Source organism: Chionomys nivalis, chromosome 17 (genome assembly GCF_950005125.1).
Source record: "Chionomys nivalis chromosome 17, mChiNiv1.1, whole genome shotgun sequence".
Lineage (NCBI taxonomy): Eukaryota > Metazoa > Chordata > Mammalia > Rodentia > Cricetidae > Chionomys > Chionomys nivalis.
In genome coordinates, this window is record NC_080102.1 from 37,393,694 (window position 1) to 37,418,610 (window position 24,917).

The window sequence follows — 24,917 nt, forward strand, 5'->3', positions numbered from 1 at the left end:
TCAGTAAAAGGTACCTTGCCCAACATAGGGCACAGTGGCCAGAGCACCATAGGACCACATGCAGCCCCTCTTGAGCCTTGAATAACTCTCATCCCCCCACCCCCACTTTGTAGAAAAGGAGGCTCCGGCTAAGAGGGAAGGAAGAGCTGGTGCACAAGAAAGAGACTACAGCTTGAGCTGGAAAATGGCATGGGACTGTGGTCCCAGATTTCCTGATCTTTCTCAGCAACCCTGTTCGAGACAGCCATCAAGCACCTCCCCCCACCCCCCCACCCCCGCTGCTCTTCCCTGTTCCCACCAAGACCCAGACTTCACCTCCTCCAAACACTTCATCTTGTCGGCAGTTGGGTTGGCTCAACAGCATCATTCTCTCCCACACTGACCGAGTTTCCATTACGTACCAGGTGGGGTAAACAATGTATGCCAAAGTCATCAGCTTCTAAGCTACTCTGGGTGGTGGGTCCTTGTAAGGCTCCCCGAGATTTTTCTGTGGCCTGTATCCCCTGAGGATACAACACCCACTGCACCTCCAAGCTATGCAGGAAACCCTGGGCTGCCTTCGGCCCTGTGCCATCTGCACCTCTAGTTAGAGCCTCCATCCTTACAAGGGGTTTGGGAAGGAGCACGGAATAGCCTGGCCCACCTACTGTCCACCTTTGAGGCTGCCATTGAGGATTTCTCTAGAGGTCATTGGGCCAGCTCCTTCATGAAGACCCCCAAAGTGGCCTTTCTATACTTTTCCATCTTTGGAAAACACGTCACACAATCTGTGAAAGGAAATTAACTCTTCCCTGATCCTCTCCCTTGCTGAGCCTCTCCCCATTCTGGCTAGGAATAAGGAATTACCAAGGTCCAGTTAACTCCTGGAAGCTGCTGTGCATCAGGATGCAGGAGTCCAGCCTCCCAGCCTCGGGTGGCTGGTGGTTATTATTAAGTTGGTGGGATCTAGAATTACTGAAGAGGCAAGTGAAGAAAAATCTAGATTGGATTGGGGTGGGAAGATTTACCCTCAGTGTGAGTGGTACCATTCCACAGGCTAGACTAAATTAAAAGAAGAAAATAAGGCCTGGAGAGATGGCTCAACTTGCTGCTTTTTAAAGAGGACCAAAGCCTAGTTCCTAGCACCCACATCAGACGGTTCATAACTGCCTGACACTGCTCACAAGTGCTCCAGCAGACACCCTCTTCTGGCTTCTGCGGGTGTCTGTATGCACACGGGCGTGCATAAACATGCTCAAAAACATACACACACATAATAAAAAATGGGGGGAGGCACCGGCATTCATCTCTCTTCCTCCTGACTGTGAGTGAAATGCGACTGGCTGCCTCAAGCTTCCTGTGGCCCTGCTTTCCTCTCCATGATGGCCTGCACCCTCCAAGTGTGAGCCCAGATAAACTGTTCCTCTCTAAGCTGCTCCTGTCAACTGGTCTGTGACAGCTTGAGACAAATACCTGACGCACAGTCCAGTGTAGAAATGTTGGTATACTCTGCTGATTTCTTGGTACCCCAGGAGTCCCCTCCTCTCCAGACTCTAGCTCCCCAGTTCCCATGGTAATTAAGGCCAGTCACTGCATAAGGGAGGAGACTGAGACCTGCCCTTCTATCACAGTGTCATGCCCCCGACTCTTCACCACACCGCCAGCCGTCAGGGAGGTGGGAACGGGATGGTCACCAGATACAGAACGCCATTGGTCCATGGGCACCCTTCTGGCCATCAAGAACTCGCCCCACCAAAACTGCCACTGAGGAGCCTGAAGGCACTCCAGGTGCTTGGGCTGTCAAGTGCGGTAGCAAGCAGCCAATGGCATGCGCAGCCAGCCTTCTAGCCCAAGGGTACCGGGTACTGCCTAGACTTCCAGGAACTGTAATAGTCCTGAGCCAGGGCCTGAGCTATAACTCAGCGATAGAGTACTTGCCTGGAGGGCACAAGGCCGCAGGTTTGACCCCTAGCATCAAATAAACAACTAAACAAAAGAGTTTGAGGCCAGCCTGGCCTACATAGCGAGTTCCAGGACAGCCAAAACTTTACAGAGAAACCCTCTCTTGGAAGAAAAAAGAAAGAAAGGGAAAGAAAGAAAGAAAGAAAGAAAGAAAGAAAGAAAGAAAGAAAGAAAGAAAGAAAGAAAGGAAGGAAAGAGGAGGGAGGGAGGGAGGGAGAGAGGGAGGGAGGGAGGGAGGGAGGGACGGAGGGAGGGAGGGAGGGAGGGAGGGAGGGAGGGAGGGAGGGAGGGAGGGAGGGAGGGAGAAAAAGAACCAAACAAAAAGCAGCACAGAGTGGCTCCATCCAGGGTCGAAGGTTACGAAGGTTACGTGGTTGCTACATTTCTTTTTTCCCTAAAATGAAGCTGCCAGCTGATGGAGGTTGGTAACAATGAGTCACAGAGCCACAGGTGAGGTGCCTGACTCGGCCAGGTGCTCGGCACCCTCTGTGGCCCTAGTTCTTTCTGCCCCCAGTCTGAGTTCACCGTGTTTGATGTGACTCTTCACAAGGGGTCAGGACACCAGTCTGGAGACAGATGGTCTGGGCCAACTCCTGCTCAGCTCCAACCCAGGGCAAGCTAGTGCCCTCCCAGGCCTCTGTATATGCGCCCACAAAACCAGAAGTGTTGCCTGGAGCTTCTCCAGGGTCTTCACTGGGCTGTGACATTTCGGATGACTCTGGGGACTGCTGGTCCTCAGCCATGAGCCAGGCTGACACCAGAAGGTGTGGGCTCAGCAACTGATGAATTGCGCCCCCACGACAGCTGAGCTCCCCGGTGCGCCCCTCCCATGCAGGAGGAGTCACCTGGTGGCATGTGTCTGAGCTGACCCTGGAACTGGGTCAGAGGAACTCCTGGGACCAGGACAGAGGGTACAGCTCAGGAGCACAGACTGGACTTTCACAGCCTGGGGGTCTGAGTGAACCCTGGACCCCTAAGGAAAGACAGGGCAGGTGGAGGTCCCCAGAAAGCAGGGGCAGCATTCAGTCCTGACAGGCTCCAGGTATCAGGGGAGAAAGACACACGGAAGTGAAGGGTGCAGCCGTCTGGGAATGATAAACAAGAGAGGGAGAGCCTTGGTGAGGGGTGACAAGATCAGGTCTCCCTGCTGTGTGGGGACATGGACACGTCTGTGGGAGCAGGATCTGTCCTAGGGCATTACAGCCACATGCCAGGGGCTACTGTGACCAGCAGGTCCTCATGTCCTTCTCATATCTGAGCCTCAAGCCTCCATTTGTGAACTCTCTTTCTCTGTTTCTCTGTCTCTCCATCTCTTTGTTGTCTCTGCGTCTCTCTGTGTCTGTCTCTGTCTCTCTGTCTCTGTCTCTCTCGCATTCCTCTGGGAGTTGATCAGGGCTTGAATGACACCCCGTCCCCTCCTTGCTATTAATTCCCACACAGAGAATAGAGCCCTTGTTCCCTCCAGAGGATGGTCAGAGCCATCCCAAGAGTCCCTGACTTAACCCCTTCTTCTGACTCTTCCCTTACTTGTCCCTCACCAAAGCCACAGAGCAGCAGGGACCAGAGTAGTCAGGGACTCTAGGAGAACAGGAGCTCCCTCCTTCCCAGGCCTCCTGCAATCAAGTCCCAGGGTGAGAAAGGAGGCCTGAGAGCCAGACCCCTGCTATGTACCCAAAACTCCCAGTCAGGCCCTGGGGACAGAAGATCTCTACAGCCACACCTGGCCCCAGGGTCCTCAGCCTCCTCAGGGTCCTGACCCTGGGGGTACGTTCCTCCCAGCCCCCAGAAGGCCCTTTGAAGGGTAGGCCCTGGGGGATTAAGTAAGAAATAGGGCAGGACAACATCACACTGTCTGGGCAGGGTGCTGAGGGAAGGCGCTGCCTGACATTTGGATCCTATAAGCCTGTGGGGCCCGAGCAGGGACAGGAAAGTCTTATTCACTCTGGACATAAAGGCTTCAGCCCCATCAGAAAGAGAGTGGGGCTTCAAATGTTACCTCAGCCAGTCACTTCTGTCTATATGGGGAAACTGAGGCCCAGAGAGGGAGAAACACAGCCCCCTTCCCTCTGCAAGTGAGTGGTTGGCACAGTTCCAGGGACCTGGCTTCAGCTCTCCTTCCTCCTGCTCTCTCTTTGGCCCCCACTTCTCTCCAACTCTCTCAGATCTGTAGGCTTGGCTATGGGACCCCTGAGCAAGTTAGCCTGGGATCACACAGGAAGAAGAGGCTCCCACACCTACCCCACCGTCAGTATGAACAATCTTTGTTTGTTGCCCGGACAGGACTGAACCCTCTAGCCCCAGATTCATCCAGGCTGCCTCAGCCTCCTTGCTTGTGTCCTGCCACCAGCGGACAGGAGTGTTGTGGGGGCCTGGGAGCCACATCCCAGGGCAGCCAGCAAACGGACCAAAGGTAGGTAGTTGAACCGGAAATCAGAAGAGGCAGCTCGGTGCTGGGCTCAGGCCAAGGGAGGGGCAGGTGACCCAGGGCTTGCAGGTGTCCAGGAGAGAAGCAAGATGGAAACATGGGCTGGAGCCAGGTGGAGAGGGCTCAGAGGTTAAACTAGGAAGACAGCCCCAACCGGAGGCCTGCTCTCTGGCGTCCTTCACCAAAGCTTCGTCCTTCCAGCCTGTCACCTCTCCCCGTGGCAGTCTCATTTTTCCCAGAGTTCCCTAACTCCCAGGCAACCCTGCCCCCACCCCAGAGAAATGCACACAGAGAAAGAGACAGAGAGAAAAACAAAGAGAGCCGGGGGAAGGGAATGGGAGGCAGCCTAGAGAGAGAGAGGTAGGGACCTTGAAGACAATGGTGGACTGGATGAAAGAAAGCAAGGACAGGGAGACAGCCTCAGACAGACTGACCACTAAGAAAGGAAAACAAAACCAGGTATATCTGCACACTGCTTTAATCCCAGCACTCAGGAAAGCAGAGGCAGGTAGATCTCTGCGAGTTTAAGGCTAACCTTGTCTACTACATAAGAGAGACAGGATTACATTATAGAGAGACTCTGTACAAAAAAAAAAAGAAAAGAAAAAGAAAGAAAGGGAGAAATAAAGAAAGAGAAAGAAAGGAGAAAGAGAATAGAAAAAAGAAAAAAAGAAAAAAGAAAAAGAGAAACAAAGGAGAACAACAAACAACAGATTATGGAGTCAAGTAAGAGAGTCAGAAAAAGGAAACAGTAGAGAGAGAAAGAAATCGAAGCAGAGACAGAAATGGAGACAGAGTCAAGAGGAAGAGATTCTAAGGTGGACCAAGGGAGCAGAGATAGCTCCAGGCAGAGCTGGGACCTCCCAGGTTCCTCTGTGCCTCTGGCAGGCGACAACACAATGCTCCTGCAGCCTGAGTACCATCCAGCCCAGCACACTGCAGCCTGAGTACACTGCTGCCGGCCCCTGTCCCAGACAGGCCACAGGAGAGACCTATCTGCTTGGTGGAAGTTTTAATGCTGGGCAGGGCCCGGGATATGGTGGCTTTGGAAGGAGCATGCTCCAAAAATGTCCCTGCAACCTCCATCTTCATAGGTGAGCTTTTAAAATGACAGAGTTCTACCCAAATCTGTAATTCCAAATGGGTCCTGGGAATATTTACAAATTCTCCAAAGAGTTTGTTGTGACCCCTGGTTTAGGGGCTCCCTTGGCAGCTAAAGAGAGCGGCGGTGGTCAGAGAAGGGCTGTACCCCACCTTGCAATTCTCAGCAAGGCCTGGCCTCCCAGGAAAGCTAGTAGATAGATCCCAGCCTGTCCTTCACCCTGCAGAGGGGCCTCCGGGGGGGGGGGGGGGGGCAGTACCCACAGTGCTTCCCTCTGTCCCTCTATCCAGGCACAACTCCAGGGGCTGCTGAGGCAGTAGCCACCCAAAAATCCAGAGAAGAAAGGAATGGGTAGGGATGGGATTTCTGTCCTGTCCGTGTCCCCCACCCTACCCCACTTTGTCACCACCCACGTCCTCAGAGTGCCAAGGCCTGAGGCTGCAAGCTCTCACCAGAATGGGGGTGGAGGGCGGGACAGGAGGAAGGAGGGGAAGACACAGGGGCTTCCTGTCCCCCCCTTGCCCTGACTCCCTGGGTTCAGGGCTGGGTCCCCTGGAGGGGCGGGTGGCATCTGAGGCTGACAGATCTGCCCTGTCCTTCCTGATTGCTGGGGGAAGGGATCCAGCAGGCTCAACTCTCTATCCCCTCTTCCCCTTGTTTAGATACCAGGGGCCTGGTTCCCCAGTAAGTTATGCTCTTTCCAGGGCCCCAACTCCAGGAAAAGAAGAGCTCAAGATCTGACCAGTTGCCTCCGAAACAGAAGGGACACCAGAGAAGGCTGGCCTCTAACCCTCGGCCAGCTCCTGGTTCCCCATGCCTCTCCCCAGGAGGTTTCATTGAGTTGCTAGTTTCATTCCCTGGGCACCACCATACACCAAGCACCACCATCCTCAGGGGAAGATGGGCCATGTCTATAATAAACACATCATCACAAGTTGCAATGTGCAATAAAGGAAAAGTCCCATGTACACCGTTAGAGGGGAGTTCTGGAGGATCATGGGTTTGTCTGTAGACTTGACCATTATGCTGAGTGGTAAGCAAGGAACCACCTGGAAGGGCACGATTGGCTCCTGCCCCACAGTTTGCAGGAATGCCATGACCCAGACCACGGGACAGGTCTACAGGGAAGGGAGGGGAGGAGGATTCTTAGTGCGGTATCTCCATGGTCAATGAGCTCAGTAAACGCTTATGAACGGCTGCAGTATGCTAACACATTCAGGCCTGAAGCGGCAGTCTAGAGGAGACACAAAACCAGGTGCATGCTTCTCCCTATAGGACCTGAAGACCCCCGATGTTGACTGCGACAGAGCCCCTAGAGGTGACAGAAGCAAGCTCTCTTCTTATAAATGAAGGGGTGTACCTATAGGGCAGCTGACTTCCCCAAGGTCACACAGGGACCTTGACAGAGTCGGGAACAGTTCCTCTAATTGCACCTGCCGAGATACAGTCTGCAAAGACTTGACTCTGGACCGAGGCCCACACAGCAGGCACTCACTCTCTGGTTCCTCAGCTCATGTGGAGGTGAGACAAAAGACAAGAATCCATGAGGCTGGGGTGGGTGGGCCGAAGCTTTGGTCACACCACAGCTCCTTGGTAGGTGCACATTCCCCTCGCGGGCCTGTCCCACAGACCCTGCTCTTGGCATAGGAACTCTTCACTTAGGAAGGGACATGCTCTCCCAGGCCTTTTAATGTAGCTCATCAGCTGCCGTGCCTGGCCAATGCTGGACACACTAACTCGCATTCGAAGTGACCCAGAGACGGCAACACCCTGCCCAGGTTTCCCCAGAACTGCACAGAGCACTTGCCGTTCCTTGCTCCCATCCACCTTTGCAACAGTCTCATAAGACAGGTGTCGCCATCCTCATTTTACGGATGAGGAGACCAAGGCACAGGGAGATTAAATGGCTTGACCTGGTAAGTAGGACAGAGATCGCACTTGAACTCTGGTCTCTCTGGCTCTGCTGCCCCGGCCTCCATACCACTCAGCTCCCTTTCTCATAACAAAGTGATCTCATCAAAGCCACACAGATGCCAAAAGCCCTCCGATCACCCCACTGTCACGTCTAGGGGACAGAGGTAAACCATATGAGAACAAAAGTAAATAAGCCAGTGTCCTGGATTCAATTCACACCCAGCCTAGTCCTGGGTGGGGCCCTGGATGACTGAGAAAAGTGACATGGGATCCCAGTGGGGGAGCCGCCAGCTGCTCATCTCAACAAGCCCCTCGCCCAGCTGCTGGCAGCTGGCTGTAGACAGACTGAAACCTCAGAGGTCACGTGTAGCCTCGCCTGTACGAAAAGCCCCCTGTGTCCACAGCCATGTCTCTCTGCTCCAGGCCTCCGTCCCTGGTCCTTCCCTCCATCTTCTCTATTCCCTTGTCATGCACATCTGTCTGTACAATGTCACCTAAAAAGCATCTGGGGCATCAGCAAATGAACGAATGAATGGAAAAACAATCCCTAATAAATCTGTAAGTTCTTCCCTTACCCTCCAGACAACAGAGCCCTCCCTTGGGCATGTCTTCAGAAGACCTGGAGGGAAAAGTCACAGTGTTGTCCAGTCTCCTAACTCCTATCACCTGCTTCCCTTTCTGTGTGGTTCAGCGGGCTGGGACCCTGCTCCTGCTCTGTCTGGGTTAGCGGGAGCAGATTCAGGGACTCCTGGAGAAAGCAATTTGAGAGGACAAGCAGCAGTGGCCACTGTGAAGCTCAAGATAACAGGAAGCCACCTGTGGCAGAAGCTAGCAACAGTGACTGCCACTGACGGGCTCCACCGTGATCCAAGGACTGTCCTAAATGTGTACCCACACGATCTGCTTTAATCCCAACCTCAGCCTAGAAGGAAACTAAGAGCCAGGGGCCTTAAGCCATCTGCAGAGGAAACAGCTGAGAAGTGGGGGTGCGGGATTCAAGCCCACAGCTGTGCACCCTGAGTACCAGCTCAGGCCTTCCCAGGCCCCCAAACGACCTCCACACCTATGCGCAGGTGATTCTCTCTTTTGCTGTGGACTTTCCTCGTGCAGCCCCACCGAGGAGGGAAGCAGAACCCAGCCCAGAGGTCACAACCCAAAGATACAAGGCCCCATGAGTGGGCAAGCAAGGCAGGAGGCAGAAGACAGGCTGGCCTGTGGGGTGGGAGGGTGGACTTGACTGTAGTGAAAGCCAAGAGCAGGGGTAAATTGAGGTCCATGGGTTGGGAGCTCGGTGTGGGGATGGGAGAGCTGAAATCACAGCCCTTCTTCTTCCCTTACTCTTGGGACGGAGGAGGGGGAGGTCATGAAACAGGAAAGGGTCTAAGTTGGAGGAGAGAAGTTGGAGGGAGAACAGAGGCATCCATCATGGGAAAGGGAAGGCACTAGACAGGGAGAGCCCCCAAGTCCTGTGAACAAGGCCTGACACCAGGTAGTCACCCAACAAATGTCAAAACAGGCAGAGCTGGGGAAGGCCACATCATGCTTAGGCATTGAGGTGCCTCCAAGGTCACGTTCAGAAACTCTGTCCTCTCTGGGATAATGGAACTAGCATCCACCAAAACAGTAGTTAATAAGCAGAAAGACACTGTGGTGCTTGCCTGTAACTGCAGCACTCAAGAGGCTAAAAGAGGAAGCAGTGAGTTCAAGACCAGCCTAAGCTTCATAGCAAACAAAACCTGGGCCAGCCTGGGCCACGTCAAGTGAGACCCACCCTATTCCAAAACAACAAAGACACTAACCCCTCCCCCCAAAAAAGAATTCGTCTACAAGTTCGAAGCCAGTCTGGTCTATATAGTGAGTTCCAGGACAGCCAGAGCTACATAGTAAGATCCTGTCTTGAAAACAAACCAAAATAAATAAATAAATAAATAAATAAATAAATAAATAAATAAATAAATAGAGGGTTCATGTTTTAAGTAAAAGGCAAGGCAATTTCTCAATTCTGGAACCTTGAACTTCCGACACATCATTAGAAACACATTACCACAGCTGTAGGAAATGTGGTGTCTGACCATGACCCTGGCCCTCGGGAGAGACCCAGGGATGTGCCGAGGTGCACAAGGGACAGGCAGTGGGCTGGACACTGTCCTCCTTTATGAAGCATGGCACAGGCTGTCGGGGCTCTCAGGATACCTTGCTACCCCTCATTTTACAAATAGGGAAACTAACCGGGCAGTGGTGGCGCACGCCTTTAATCCCAGCACTTGGGAGGCAGAGGCAAGTGGATCTCTGTGAGTTTGAGGCCAGCCTGGTGTACAGAGCTAATTCCAAGGCAGCCAGGACTGTTTCACAGAGAAACCCTAGCTCAAAAAAAAAAAAAAAAAAAAAAAAGACAAAAATAAAAACAAACAAACAATAAATAAATAAATGGGGAAATTAAGGTCCAGAGAGGAAAGAAGGAAGCCAGGGCCACCTAGGCACCTGCAGCAGTTGGAACCTTTGGGTTCCAGCAGGGAGGGGTTCCAGTATATATCATCCGTGGAAGACTCAGCCATGCCAGGTTCTAGGGCTCCAAGCTAGTCTGATTAAACAAAGCCTGAAGTCCAAAACCAGGCCTGCCACCATCACCTCCTGTCCCAGCTCCTGAGCCCCCCTGCCCTGCTCTGCACAGAAGCAACTGAGCAGCTCGGAGCAGAAAGCAGGAAGGGCTCTCAGGCAGTTGGGTCTGATGACAGGAACGAGTAGTCTCTGTTTCTGAGGGCTTCTAAGAAGGGGGCAGAGGCCAGGCTGCCCCAGGCAGCACTGGGCACCAGCCCCAACTTCCTTGTTCCCGGAGAGGGTGGGGTTGGAAGAAGGAAGATTTGGGCCACTGGAATGGCCTCCAGCTCAAAGAAGAAAGAGGGCAGGGCCAAGGCCCCTATTGGGTCAGGTCTTGGAACAGATATACTCCTCCTGCCTCAGAGCACAGGCCCTCCACCTCCAGGAAGCCCTCCCTGACTGTTCCAGTCCCTTTCTCTTTTCCTCCTTAGATAGGAACTCAACTCAAGGACCACCACCAAAAGGCACGCTGGGCTGCAGATCAACCAAGACCAACAAGCCCTGCCCTCCGAGGGCTGCAACAGAAAATGATGGTCGCCTTGACCACCAAGCTGGGTCAGGAAAAGAGAACACAGGAAGCACACACACATAGACATGTCTCCAGTGGAGCACAGAGGGAAAGGAATTCTAGCAAAAATGCCCAGAAGAGGGCCTCTTAAGCTGGGCTGCAAGCAAGGACTAGACCTCAGCACACAGATGGCAGGCGATGCCCAGTGAGAGAACTCGGTGGGCAAGGTGAATAGCCCAGCCTAGCAGGAGAGAAGAAAAGATAAGACCCCTGTGACTCTGCCTGGGGTCTAGGGGCAGCAGACAGCCATGAGGACTAGACTGGAGAAACCAACCCCAGGTCTCATCGCTTTCATAACTAGATTGTTGTGCATGGGCTCATCCCTCAGCCTTTCTGTGCCTCAGTTTCCCTGAAGAATTCAGACTCAGGCAGAGGGTTGTTCAGAGTATGGAATCAAACATCACGAGCCCTCGGAGCTGGGCAGGTTCTCCCTCCCCACTTTAGTTAGAGACTCTGGAAGCTGCTGCTACAGGGTGCAGAGTGGAGGCCACACACAGGCAGGAGCTCAGCACATCCTCCCCTGGCCTGGACCTGGATTTGAGAGCCGTAGGAGAAGTTCCTGGGGGTAAGCGCTGGACATGGGTGCTTACCTAGTATGTGGGAGTCTCTCAGCCCTGGGTCCCCTTCCCCATTCCTACTCCCTGGCACTACAAAAGCAAGCAGAGCCCAAATTCCCAAAGGTGGGTCTACAGCCAGGTGCCGGTGCAATGGGAATGAAGGGAACCCCTCACCATGTCTCTCGGCATTAGCCCAGAGCCTACCTTATTTTCTCTAGTGAATGCTTACTATGATTACTAAGTAGATGTGTGTGTGTTATTCTTTCTCTCCCTTGTATACACACACTTTAAAGATATAAGCAGTAGCCGGGCGGTGGTGGCGCACGCCTTTAATCCCAGCACTCGGGAGGCAGAGGCAGGCGGATCTCTGTGAGTTCGAGACCAGCCTGGTCTACAAGAGCTAGTTCCAGGGCAGGCTCCAAAACCACAGAGAAACCCTGTCTCAAAAAACAAAAACAAGATATAAGCAGTAAATGTATGAAGCTCTCGACATTGTACAGGTAAAACCAAGTCCCAACATTCCTAGACTAGCCTGCCCAGGGCCATGTGGGTAGGAATGGTGGGCCCTCCCCGGTGCCATATAATTTTCTACTACACAGCCCTGCCAAGACGGAGTGACCTAGAAGGTGTTCAAGGGTGCATACTCATCCCCAGACACCCCCTAGTGCAAGCTGAGGAGCCAAGGCATGGTTGGATGCCAGGGTTACTCTTGACATCTAACCCTGACCCTCTGCCTCCCCAATGCACAGCTTCCCTTGCCACGCCCTCAAACTCAAGTGACTACAAGTTTGGTCACTGGCTCTCTGGCTCAGAGTCCAAGTTAAGTGCTATCCATTCTTCTTAGACACTTTGGATCTGGCAGGGGATCCCTCCCAGTCTTGGAGTTGTAGGGGACCCTGGAAGGAAACCAGAGCCTGTCAAGGGAATTACAAAAATAAAAATAAAATATACCCGCCTCTGCTTCCCAGAAATTCATTAAAAACAAACCAGTCTGGTATAGAATCTGACATTTTTAAATCCAAATCAGCATTTGTCTTAACTGCACACAGCTGATATGGAGGTGCACACCTGTAATCCTAGCTCCTTGGGAGGCTGAGGCCAGGGAATGGAGAGTTCAAGGCCAACTGAGGCTGCACAGTGAGACTTGTGTACCTGATCCCAGGCCTGAGACCGGCTCCTGGGCAGGTGCCAGGAAACAAACCTGGCAGGAATGCAGAACCTCAGACCCCTTATGACTGAGAAGCATCAAGCAGGACCCAGGGCAGCCGAAACATAGACTTGGGAAGGCAGATGAGAGGAAGCAGGGATTCCAGGTGTGGTCTATACCTCTGTGATCAGAGGTGGCCCCCATCTGATCCCTTCCATGTCCTATGAGGGAATCTGAAAGACAGACGACCGTACGGAAAACTGAACCTGAGGCAAAAGCTCAGGCTTTCCTGGAGCCATCCTAACACCTCACGGCTCCTGGTTCTGCCAAGTAGCAGGTTTCCCACTCTCTGTATATCCTCCAAGGCAGGGAAGGATGGCACTCCTCTGTCATGTGACAAATGAGAGGCCTGGGCTCAGGGTTGGGGATTATGGGTAAAGCCTGCTGCCAGGCAGGACAGCACCCCCCAAAAAGGTTAAGGGTTACTGTTGACTTAAGGTGATCTGGCCTGGCAGTATCATGAGTGAACTTCGAGTCCCACTGAGAGATTTCAGGTCCCTCCCAAGGACTACCTTCTGGGGGGATTGGGGAACCATCCTGCACCCAGGAAGCTCGTGATTGGCCTCTGCCCATGGCAGGAAGCCTGGATTCCACCACACGCAGGCCTTGGCCCTCTGCTGAGGAGCACACACCAGCACCACCCTCACCCATGGTGGGGAGGAGCCCTCCTCTCAGGGCAGCTTTGATAGGATGTGGGGTGTGGGGTCACGAGCATCCCTGGGATAGAATCAGGGATGGAGAGAAAATAGCCCCTCCCTTCTAGCTGCCAGCTGGGAAAAGAAGCAGGTGGTAGCCCTGGCCCTCCTGGCCACCCTGAGGTCCCTGAGGTCTGATATCAAAATGCAGGGACCCTCCCCACTTTCCTAATTCCCTACTCTGTAAAGAAAATGGGGCCTTTACCTTCTCCTGCTGGAAAGCACTGGGTTCCTAAGACCGAAAATGAGGCAAAAGCATCATGATTGCCAGTCTGGGATTTATAGATGTCTTGTTCACAAGGGATTCCCTCAATCAACACATAATCCTTCCCCTGCCCTCCCCCCACAGGCCTAGCCACCCCAGCAGCATCTCTCAGCAGGTAGCTAGGCAGGGTCCAAGCAAGTCAAGCACTCAGGAGAACCTGTGTGCAGGGACGAAGAAGAAACAGAGAGGGAGCACAAACCAGGTGTGACCCTCTATAGAGCCCCCTCACACACACACGCACCCCTTACTGGCAGCTGGGCCCAAGAGGGTGGTGGCAGGGAACTGGAGAGGTCCGCGGCTGTGAGACCACCACCTCCCCCACCCCCAGCTTCCTATAATCCTGGGCCCACTCCCCCCCACAGCGCTCCTCCATGCCCCAGGGGTCTCAGGCTCAGCCACAGACAGAGAGCAGGGAGGTCCTTCCCTTCAAGAGGAGGGACCGAAGGGTGGGGAGATGAACAGGGACCCACCGGGAGAGAGATGCCAGGCTGGCAGGCGGGCAGCGGGCCGGCAGCAGCGGACGTTGGAGACCGCTGCAGAGGAGCCGGGACACGACTGGCTGGATGCTTGTAGCTCAGTCCCTCTGTCCATCCAAGGCGGCTTCTCTCCGGGCGGTTCTGAGGCCGGGCGGGCGCTGTTAAAAAGCTTTTTATGTGTGTGTGCGTTAATCACATGATTGCCGTTCACCTGTATTTCGAACAAAGACAGCTCACTGTTTCAAGGCCCCGAACAAGAGTCTGGGCACAGGGAAGAGAAGGGAGGCGGGGGGAGGAGGGTTGGCAGCGCCGGGGGTGGCGTCGAGGAAAACTGGGGGGAGATTGTCCAAGGCCAGTGAGCGAGAGAAAGAGAAAACCCTTATCAAACTCCTAATTCACTGGGCTCTGCAGCCCCAGACACACTGGCCCAATTGTCTGGCTGGTTGTGTGTGCGCAAGCATGTGTGAGTGTGTGTTACCAGTGTCTGCCACCCCCTCGACATGCCTTTGCCCTGTGTGACTATCTCATTGTGTTCCACTATCCACCCTGGGGCCGTCCCAGTCATGAGGCCTTGATTCTCCAGATCCCATTTCCAGCCTGACTCCAGACAGTACCTGTTTGGTGTGGGCCTAGGACCTTGCCCAGCTAAGAGGGACAGAGAAGCCACATATTGTCACTGGTGTGACCCAGGCTCCTCTGCTTGTCCCTCCGTGGGCACCCTAGTTCTGCATAGCCACTCAACCAGGAAAGGCTGCCTTTGCTGAGAAGAGAATGGACAATAGCCTATGGAGGTGTGACCAAGGAAAGGGCTGAGGGGAAGGGACCCTGGAGCGATGGGCAGGAAGAACAAAGGATGAGAGTGAGGGGCAGAGGAAAGGGGGGGTCAGAGGCAGGGCAGTTCCTTTCTCAGTGTGGGACAGTGAGGGACTTCATGACATCTAGGTAGGGCTGGGACGCTTCCATTCTTCCCTGTCCCAGGAGAGGAAGAGATCAGTGTGGGAGTGAGACCCCAAAGTCCTCCATGTCTCCTTGAAGAGGACTCTCTCCCATTCCGCCTCAGCCTCCTGTGTCTCTACCTTGGGCAGGTCTGCCTTTCTGAAGGCTGCTATCTAGAGAGAGGGAATTATGGATTGAACCTGGGTATGTGTACGTATGGAGCAAAGGTTGTTCAGCTGAGGATCTCCTTGTCAGGACCTCTGACTGTATACACTGAGACAGGCCAGGAGAGAGTGACCGAGTGAGGCCATCTGGCAGCGGTCCCTAGCACACAGTGGGACTCAGTAGGATTTCTAAAACCAAGCAACACAGGCTGCCACCCTTTGAGATTATCGGCTTTCCTCACATCTCCCCCTAGTCCTTTGTCAACAGCCCATGCCACTACCTGCGGCAGAGGTCTAGGGTCCCAGGCAACAGGTTCTGACTGCGCCACCTGCATCTCTCCCTTCCCAGACGTAAAGTGCCCCACTCTCACACCAGCTGCCCAAACCCAAGCTTAGTCCAGGGAGACGGGCCTAGGCAGCAGTGCGGGCAGGGCTGGGGGGGGGGGGGGAGCTGGGCAGAGTAGAGGCGTCCTGGGTGTTGGGGATGAAGGCAGCGCTGGAGGCTCCACCTTCTGCCCTTCCCACCCTCCTTTTCCCCCCTCCCCTCCCCCTCCTTCCTTCCCCAGCCGTCTGCAGCGGCTCAGTCGCTCAGTCAGTCTCGGGCTGTCCAGCCAGGGTGTTTGGTGGTGAGGATTCAGGCTCCGTCCAGACAAGGCTGTGGCCTGAGGCTTAGGGCCCCCCAGCCCCTCCCTCCCAGTCCATCAGTGTCAGCCCCCCCAGCCCCGACCTGGACCGCACACCTTGGGACACGGTTTTCCACTTCCTCAGGACGAGCCCCAGACTGGAGGAGAGGTCGGAGGAGGTGAGTGCGCACCGCTCCCCTGAGCCAGGACTGCCATCAGGGGTCTGGGTCCCCCCAGTTTGGGGTGGGAGAGGCTGACACCCCACAGGCAGGCATGCGTCCCCCACCCAGCTTCCTTAGACTGTCAGGGCAGACGAGGGAAAGGAGAGTTGAGAGAAAAGGTGGGAAATTCCAGGGGCCCGGATTAGAGTCGAATAAAGGGTCCGTTTTTCTTCCTTTCCATCAACAAACCTCCACCCAAGAGGAGGTTTAAGGAAAAAAACCCACCCACACCTAGAGACGGTTGGGATCAGGGGGTGGGAAGACGTAGAGGCGGGACGCACCCACTTAGGGTCTGGCATGTGCGCGGGCCCAGGCCCGAGTGGATTTAGCGCGGGCAAAGAGGGCCGCCACCTCGGGGCTACATCCGCGTCCAGCCTGGGGTGGCGCACGGCGCCTCTCCATCGCGCCCTCCTTCCTGTCCAGGTGGGCGTTGGGCTCTTCGCAAGGACCCCGGCGGTGGGCCTGGGGGAGGCGGCCGAAGCGGCGGCGGCCGGGAGCGACATGGCCGAGGAACAGGACCTATCAGAGGTGGAGCTGAGCCCTGTGGGCTCCGAGGAGCCCCGCTGCCTGTCCCCTGGCAGCGCGCCGTCGCTGGGACCCGACGGCGGCGGCGGTGGCTCGGGCCTGCGAGCCAGCCCGGGGCCCGGCGAACTGGGCAAGGTCAAGAAGGAACAGCAGGACGGCGAGGCAGACGATGACAAGTTCCCTGTGTGCATCCGCGAGGCTGTCAGCCAGGTGCTCAGCGGCTACGACTGGACGCTGGTGCCCATGCCCGTGCGTGTCAATGGCGCCAGCAAGAGCAAGCCGCACGTCAAGCGGCCCATGAACGCCTTCATGGTGTGGGCACAGGCGGCGCGCAGGAAGCTGGCCGACCAATACCCGCACCTCCACAATGCCGAGCTCAGCAAGACGCTGGGCAAGCTTTGGAGGTGAGCCCTGCCCCGCCCCAGCCCCGCAGGCCCTAGCTTCGTGGGCATTAGGGCTAGCCTGGGGCCCCAGAGTAGGATCGCCCAGGCCCCTCTCCTAGGGGAGGCCAACCATCTCTTTAGAAGACTAGATTTGGTAACCTTGCCCATCCATCTACCCAGAGTGCTCCTGGGGGACTCCTTGGGCTGCTCGCCCTGGAACTCAGAACCCCAGCGGCCTAGGCTGGGCCTCCCCATCCTGAGATGGCGGGCTGGGAGGCGCCCCCTCGTGGCTGGAATTCTGTGGGTGGTGGGCAGGCCCACATTCACACATTTGGGTGCCACTGCCACCCGTTTCAGTGGTCGGGAGAATGTGGGAAACTCTGGGAGAGAATTGGTCTTGCTGTAGACGCTGCGACGCTGAAGCAGCCAGATGGAGAACTTGTGGGGAGGAGGGGTTGCAAGGAAAACAAGAAACCCAGAGAAAGCAGAGTTCCCTGCTCCCACAGGGTCCCTGCTCCAACTGCGCTGGGAGAGCTTCCTGACCCAAGCCTCTGCACTGAGGGCTTCCTTATTCCCAGGACAGGGCACACAAAAAGAGGCCTTCCCGTCCAGCTATGTCCCCGAGCCACCAAGCTACTCGCTCTTCTCCACTTTCTCCAGCTTTGGCGCCATCTTCCCTCCCTGGGCTCCACCCAATGGTTGAGCAACCTCTTCCCCAAGCTCAAGAACTGGAGCTGAGCACCCTAGCCAGGAGGAAGCCTGCTTCCTGCCAGGGTCCCTCAGAACTCTAGGCTACCTAAGCTGGTCCTCAAGCCTCTGGAGCAACATTTTCCCAGGAAGCAAATTTGACCCTTGTGCTCACCTGGCCAGTCCCAGATGTGTGGAGCACCCCTACACGCCACAGGCACTCTGGGCCAGGTTCAAAGGGAACAAGGGCTCCAGCAGAAGCTAGATTGCTGAGGTCACCTGATCCCCACTAGACTTTCCAAGAGACAGGCCCAAGAGGCAGTCTTGGCTTCCTGGGTCAGTCAGCGACAGAGTCCAGCCACCAATCCTTGTCAGAGGTTATTCCCCACATTCTCTCTGGTGACAGAGGTCACACTTGGCTCTCTGGAGTGGTCTGGAGTGGGCAGAGAACAGGAAAATGGAGAGGGCTTCATGCTTGAGGAGACTTGGGGTCTGTTAGAGGAGCCAGCTCCTTCCACTTTGTTGGCCTGGTGTGAAAGCCACAGGCCTTGAAGTAGCAGAAGGAGCAATCCGTTCCCTAAGAACAGAGCCATCCGCAAGCAGCTTCCTGACCTGCGCTCGCCATGTGCTTGCTGAAGGCCCGGCACCCCTCCCCCAGCTTCCTCAGTCCTGACCAGGCAATAGCTGGAAGCCCAGCCACTATGAGCCCAGAGCCCAGCTCTGCTCAGGGAAGGCAGTGGCGGCTACTCCTTTGTCCAAGGTCTGTCTAGGCATGCAATAGCACTGAGAGATGGACCCCCAACTCTCCAACCACCATCTGTTGCCAGGGTTTATGGAGTCCCTCCGTTGTCCCTGTCCCAATTCCCACTTTAGAACCCTTGACTTAGTCCCCTTCAGGCAGACTCATCCCTGGCTACCACTCAGACTGTGCCCACAACGTTCCACCTGGAGCAGGTGAGGCAGGAGAGCCCGGATGGCCGAGGACCACCCCAGGGATGGGAAGTGGCAAAACAATGCCAGGGAGCCAAGACTGTGTCAAGGGGAGGTAGCTGCTTAGGCCCTGGATGGGGTTTCTCAGGGACACCGGAATGTGGACTGAGCTTGCCAGTTGCTCCAAGGGTTTGAACACACTTTTTCCAAGCTCGTGCCTCTAAGGACATTAGGAGCATAGATGGTTGGGTTGACAGAACTGAAGAGCAGCCTAAAACACAGACTGGGGAGAGAGCTCTGCATGAGTCTGGGATCAATGCACTTGAACGCAGGTCTTGGGTGGCCGTGTGAGCACTTGGCACACTAAACTTGGCTGCCATCTGGGGAGGAACCATGACGTGCTTACCTGTGGGATGTTCGGTCCTGTTTAACCTGTACAGAAAGTACAGTCCAAGCCAGGAAACTGGGACCACGCTGCAGCCGAGCTCCTCCTGTAGGGCCCTCATTGGCCTCTCCTGCCTCAAGTCGCACAGACTCTTGCCCACATGTTGGCCTGGCAGGACACATAGCCCCACTAGGAGTTGCCCACTGGGCTGGGAATCAGCCTCCCTTCTCCTTCCACCCATTACAAACCAAGAGGCAGGTAGAAAGAAAGAGAGCAAATGAGGACCGAGCTGGCCCGGGAGGTGGGGGGGAGCAGTGGAGAAGGGCAGCTCTGAATGTGAGGGTTTGTACAGGAGGAAAGGGAGGCTTTGGAGATGGTGTGGGGTGGATGAGGAGACCTGCACAGACTTGGCTAAGATTGGTACTAGCACCACGGCTTCCCCAGGTTTCTGTTAGGGCTGACTGGGTACAGGGCGGCTTGGGGGGTGATGGTAGGCTCCAGTGTCGTAATCTTCCTGCACTTCTGCTATGTGGGGCCCTCTCCCACATTCCTTGCCACTTTCTTGGTGATTTCAGGTTGGCAGCCAGGCAGGGGACAAGAGAAGGATAGGCGAGACTGTCCGGTGTCACCAGCCACCGCAGGAACATCTGTGCTGGGTCCATGCTGACAGGACCCCACCATTCTGCTCTGTGGTTCTTTCTAAGGCCTAACCTTGGGGTCTCCACCTATCCAGAGAGTGTACTAACTCTAATGGAGTCTGGCTAGAGGGTCCTTTGGGGGAATGCTGGCAGGGTGCAGGGCAGACCAGGAGGCTAAGCTGCAAAGGAATGCTGCTGCTGGCTAGAAAGTGCCTGGTATAACCAGCCCGGAGAAGGGGCTTGGTCTTCTGTTGCCTAGGAGAAGAGGGCACCAATTGGGTGTGCTGGAGGGAGAGAAACCCTTAAAGTGGACCAGTGGTCCCTGTGTCTGGAGTCTATGGATCTGGTCTTTCCCCCTATTTAAGATGCCCCACCCTGTCTTCCTTACCCTGGGGCAGGCAAGTCCTGGTACCCTCCACCCTTCAACTTTGACCTGAAGCTGGAGTCGAATGGGTGGGGGCACTGCCATCAGGGCTTCTCCATGTCATGAGGGCTGGCCTTAGTCTGTCCCAGAGTCTGGGAAGAGACCCAAGATTCCTCTACCTTCTGTCACTCCCAGGTCCAGACACAAAATCTCTCTCTGGAGACAGTGCTCCCTATTGAAGGGGTTCACACCTAGAACACTCAGCCCCACCACATAGAAATTTCACCAAATCATTTTTCTGGACTTGAGGATCTACCCTTGGGCTGTCCCGTGCAGCTCCTCCACAGGCACCATCAGAGTAGCCCCTATTTCCTCTAGGTCCCCCCTCCCCAGGCCCAGGCACTTCGTGTATTTATATATATTTCTGGTGACCCACACCCGGGTGAAGTAGGTGTTATCATCCTCGTTTTGTAGGTGAAGAAACCCGGACTCAGAGAAGTAACTTGTGCAAAGTCTGGCACACAGCTAGTAAGTAGCAGAGACTGGGTTCCTCCGCAGCCGTGTGCTTCTGTCCACACACCTCCAGGTGTGCGCCAGGGAGCTCGCCCTTCAATGGGGCTTCAGTAACAGGACCGACTTCCCTCTGCTTGCACTGACACCTGCCCCTTGTAACTCCTTTTTGACCGCATGCTCAGAGGCTGGTGGCTCCTGGTGTCCTCTAGCCACTGAGAGGTAGGGGACAGACATCACAACCACCTCAGGCTGGGGCTCCTTGGTCTGACATTTTTCTGGGAGCTAACCACAGGGCATAGTCCTACATTGGGCCTGCCCTCTGGGTTCCCCATCCCAGGAATGAAGTTCAGAGGGAAGCTCACCCTGGTGCCCCAGCACTCACTAGCTCTGGTGTCCTCCACCTCCAGGCTGCTGAATGAGAGTGACAAGCGCCCCTTCATTGAGGAGGCTGAACGGCTCCGCATGCAACACAAGAAGGACCATCCCGACTACAAGTACCAACCTCGGCGGCGGAAGAATGGGAAGGCAACCCAGGGTGAGGCAGAATGCCCAGGCGGGGAGGCTGAGCAAGGAGGGGCTGCTGCCATCCAGGCCCACTACAAGAGTGCCCACCTGGACCATCGACACCCGGAAGAAGGCTCCCCCATTTCAGACGGGAACCCAGAGCACCCCTCAGGTGAGTGCTGGGTCAGGAGCTACCAGTGTGCTGTTGGCAGAGCTGCAGTGGGGCTGGGAGAAGCCAGGCAATGGAGAGTTCCCTAGCCTGAGCTGAGATCTGGGAAGGGCTGGCCAGGGGTGCGGCACCTCCAGCTGGAGGACAGAACCTGGAGGCAGCTCAGTGGGGGTTCTGGTGCTTTTGAGAAATGATTGATCAAAAGCCAAAAACCAAGCAACAAACAAACAAAAAAGACGGGTGGCGGGTGGCGGTACACACCTCTAATCGAGGCAGAGGCAGGTGGGTCTCTGAGTTTGAAGCCAGCCTAGTCTACAGAGTGAGTTCCAAGGCTATGCAGAGAAACCCTGTCTGGAGAAACCAGAGGTAAGAGGCAGGCAGGGTGAGTGATCAAACATGGGTGGAGAGGAAACCACGGCCTCTTCCGGCTCCTGCCCTAGGGTGATGCTGAGCACACGCCACAGAGGGGCCTACGTGGCCCATTCCTATTTACTTCTCGCTAAGGATGCGAGCTGACCCTGAGCGTGCCAGGCTGCCTTGCGTGTGTGAATCGCTTCCACTAGCCAGTCAGCCTGAAATGCCATGGTGAGGTGAGCAACTCCTCACCAGCGTCCTGTAGATGAGGAGACAGAAAAAAGAGCCTGCTCCTCAGCTGAGGTCTGAGCCCAGGTGGTAGGACTCTGCGGGCGATGTTTCGCTTGCGTTCCTCATGAGCAGAGCGCCAGTGTGACGCGCAGAAAGTGCTCACAGAGTAGAGAGCTGCTCTGGCTTCAGCAGACAAGCTAAGTCCTCATTGCATCAGGTACCAGGAGCCACCAGGAGAAGCCCATGGTCCCTGGCTTGGGAGCCTACAGTCTAGAGGAGGAGTAGGGATGGAATCGAGTGAATGACGTACAGGAAGAAACTAGCATAGGAAGAGCCTCTTTGAGACTCAGGCGGCAGCATCTATCAGTTCAGGAATCATCCAACTCCAGGCTGTAATCACAGTAGGCTCCCCAAGATGCAGCAGCTAGGCTCCCTGGTCTCATCTCCCCAAGATGCAGTACCTAGGCTCCCTGGTCTCGTCTCCGCTTTACTGACAAACTGCTTAAAGGAAGATTGAGGGTTTGCCGGGGATCACACAGTGAATGGCAGAGCCAGAATTCAAGCCTTGGTAGGTCTCCTGAAGTCAGCAGCCCTTGGCTAATGAAGGACTTGGCACTGCCTCCAGTGTGACGGCCGAGGTGCTATCTGCCCCGGCAGCTGCTGGCCTTACAACGCTATGCTGTGGATTTACTTCTCTGTGATGGGATGCTCGGTCCAGTCACCTTCCTTCCATGTAATCTCATCATCGGAGCCTCTGGGACATTCAGATGCCCTTTGAGACTCCCCCAAATCCCTGAGACAGCAGGTGGCTTCCTTCTCTCGTCCCCTCAGTCCTTTGCATGCGCCTTCACGCAGCGCCCACTGCTCTAGAAACCTGTGGGGGCTCTTATCTCTCTGTGGCTGCAAGCTTTTGGAGACAGGGCCCGATTTTATTTCCATTTCTTCCTAGGATCTGGCACACCTGGCCTGGCACTTAGCAGTGCCCTGAGCATTTGCTGAGATGGTGAATGAGAAAGTTAACAGGCAAAGCCAAGGGGGCCAACAGGGCAGGGAGTAGCCAGGCTTGAGGTTGCATTGCAGAGGCCACAGTGCTGCTGAGGTAGTAAGAGGTAACAGTCCAAAGTAGACAGGGAAAGTGACCAGCAGATGTCAAGGGTGCTCCAAAGAGCAGACAGGGCCCAGGACGATAGCCCAGCATGACCCAGTAGGCTCAGCCATTAGGCAGCATGTCTGGTCTTAGTGGTCAGCATCCTGCTGCCTGGAGATGAGCCACGAGGCCTTCTAGGGTCCATTTGCCTCTAACCTGCTCATTCTCACTCCTCTCTCTCTCTCTTTCTCTCTCTTTCTCTCTCTCTTTCTCTCTCTCTCATCCAGGCCAGAGCCATGGCCCTCCCACCCCTCCAACCACCCCAAAGACAGAGCTGCAATCCGGCAAGGCAGACCCCAAAAGGGATGGGCGCTCCCTGGGGGAGGGCGGGAAGCCCCACATCGATTTCGGCAACGTGGACATCGGAGAGATCAGTCACGAGGTAATGTCCAACATGGAGACCTTTGATGTGACTGAGCTGGACCAATACCTGCCACCCAATGGGCACCCAGGCCATGTGGGTAGCTACTCAGCAGCTGGCTACGGGCTGGGCAGTGCCCTGGCTGTGGCCAGTGGACACTCTGCCTGGATCTCCAAGCCACCAGGTGTGGCTCTGCCCACGGTCTCACCTCCTGGTGTGGATGCCAAAGCCCAGGTGAAGACAGAGACCACAGGCCCCCAGGGACCCCCACACTACACTGACCAGCCGTCGACTTCCCAGATCGCCTACACCTCCCTCAGTCTGCCCCACTACGGCTCCGCCTTCCCCTCCATCTCACGCCCCCAGTTCGACTATTCTGACCATCAGCCCTCAGGACCCTATTACGGCCATGCGGGTCAGGCCTCTGGCCTCTACTCAGCCTTTTCCTACATGGGGCCTTCTCAACGGCCCCTCTATACGGCCATCTCTGACCCCAGCCCCTCAGGGCCCCAGTCCCACAGTCCCACACACTGGGAGCAGCCGGTATATACGACTCTGTCCCGACCTTAGAGGGGGCCCTGCCACCACCAGTCCCCACCTTCCCCAGCCTGTGTGCCCTGCTCCCCATCAGCCTCAGGCCTGGTAGGGACAAAGGGGAGGCTGAGAGGCCGACAGCACCTGGGAGGTTTCTGCCAGCTCCTGCCCTGATGCCCTCACCCACCCCAGCTCAGGAGGCCCAGCCCTAACTGAGCTGGCAGGGGAGGACTTGATGGCTGCCCCAGACTGAGGGTGAGGGACCACCTGCCCCTAGAAATGACCCTCTATCCCAGGACCCGAGAAGTCCTGCTCACTCCTTCAGGGAGGTCGGAAGCATTAGGGTGGGAGGCCTCACTACCGTTTCCTCCTTAGAAAGCAAGGGGCTCAGAGGCCCAAGCACCGCTGTGTCACAGTGCCTGAGAGACAGGCTGCCAGGGACCTGCCTCAAAGTCTAGAGCTGGCTGTCCTGTCCTGAGGACTCATTGGGGACAGCTCTGAACAGCTTTGTGGGGCATAGGCTGGGATACTCCCTGGAAGCTCTTGTCTTTTCAATGCCCCCCACACCTGGACACAGGAAGGAACTGGCAGAGGTCCCCAGATTCAATTCTGTGTCAATAACTTTGTCTATCTAACTGAGGAGAGCCTCACATTCTTCCCCACCACCTCCCACACCTCAAGGCCCACCCCAAGTGAGGAGGCAGGGGCTTAGGGAAAGCCAGAGACCACTCAGCTGGTCTTCCTCTCGCCTCCTGAGTGTCAGCCTCAAGTCCCCAGGCTCAGAGTTAGCACTGCGCGGGCCCTAGTCCCAGAGCCCAGCACCCAGGCTGCTGGCAGCAGGCTGGACACTAAACCCCTGCGTGTACATTCCACCCTCGCCCTGTGCCCTTTGCTCCAGCGATACCTTAATAAAGAACGTAGCTCTGTCTCCCCAGTCCACATGTAACACATCGCTGCCCCTTATTTATCTGCATGGTCGCCATGCTCCCGCCCCTCTTCTAGCTACCCCAGTCCCCATTAACTTGCATTAAGCACTCCGAGTAATAAAATCAAAACTTCCGGTCGCCTGCTTGGTGGCCTGACCTGGCCTGTCTCTTGGTCTCTTACCCCCATACCTGTGCTTCTTCAAAGGTTTTCTGGGAGCGGCCAGGAGAGTGCAAAGGTGAGCGATTCCTAGGGTCTTTCTCCCCTGACCTGGGGATGGTGGGTCCATAGAATGTGTGGATGGACCTTCTGTGGCCACACTTCTCCACCCATTGCCTCCCCAGCGCACAGAGATGTGACATGCACACACACACACACGAGAGAGAGAGAGAGAGAGAGAGAGAGAGAGAGAGAGAGAGAGCGCCCACGCTAGCTATCACAGCAGCAGGTTTGTCTAAGCCAAGCAGCTCCATCCATTTGTGCCCCCCTCCAAGAGTTTGTCCTCAGTAGTGGCCGTGACCTATGCCACTGCCGAGCTCACCAAGGTCAAGGGGAATCTCTACCAAGTTGCTCTGA

At 55.5% G+C, this 24,917-nt stretch overlaps 1 protein-coding gene across 1 annotated transcript; it reads left to right on the top strand.

Moving 5' to 3' along the window:
* The first annotated feature begins 15,462 nt into the window (after window positions 1-15,462).
* Sox10 (SRY-box transcription factor 10) lies at window positions 15,463-24,471 on the top strand. Its single transcript, XM_057791230.1, has 4 exons — window positions 15,463-15,650; window positions 16,116-16,621; window positions 20,525-20,793; window positions 22,750-24,471. Exons 2-4 carry the CDS (start codon window positions 16,194-16,196, stop codon window positions 23,451-23,453), a joined length of 1,401 nt encoding a protein of 466 aa, XP_057647213.1. The 5' UTR covers window positions 15,463-15,650; window positions 16,116-16,193; the 3' UTR covers window positions 23,454-24,471.
* Window positions 24,472-24,917: the final 446 nt, after the last annotated feature.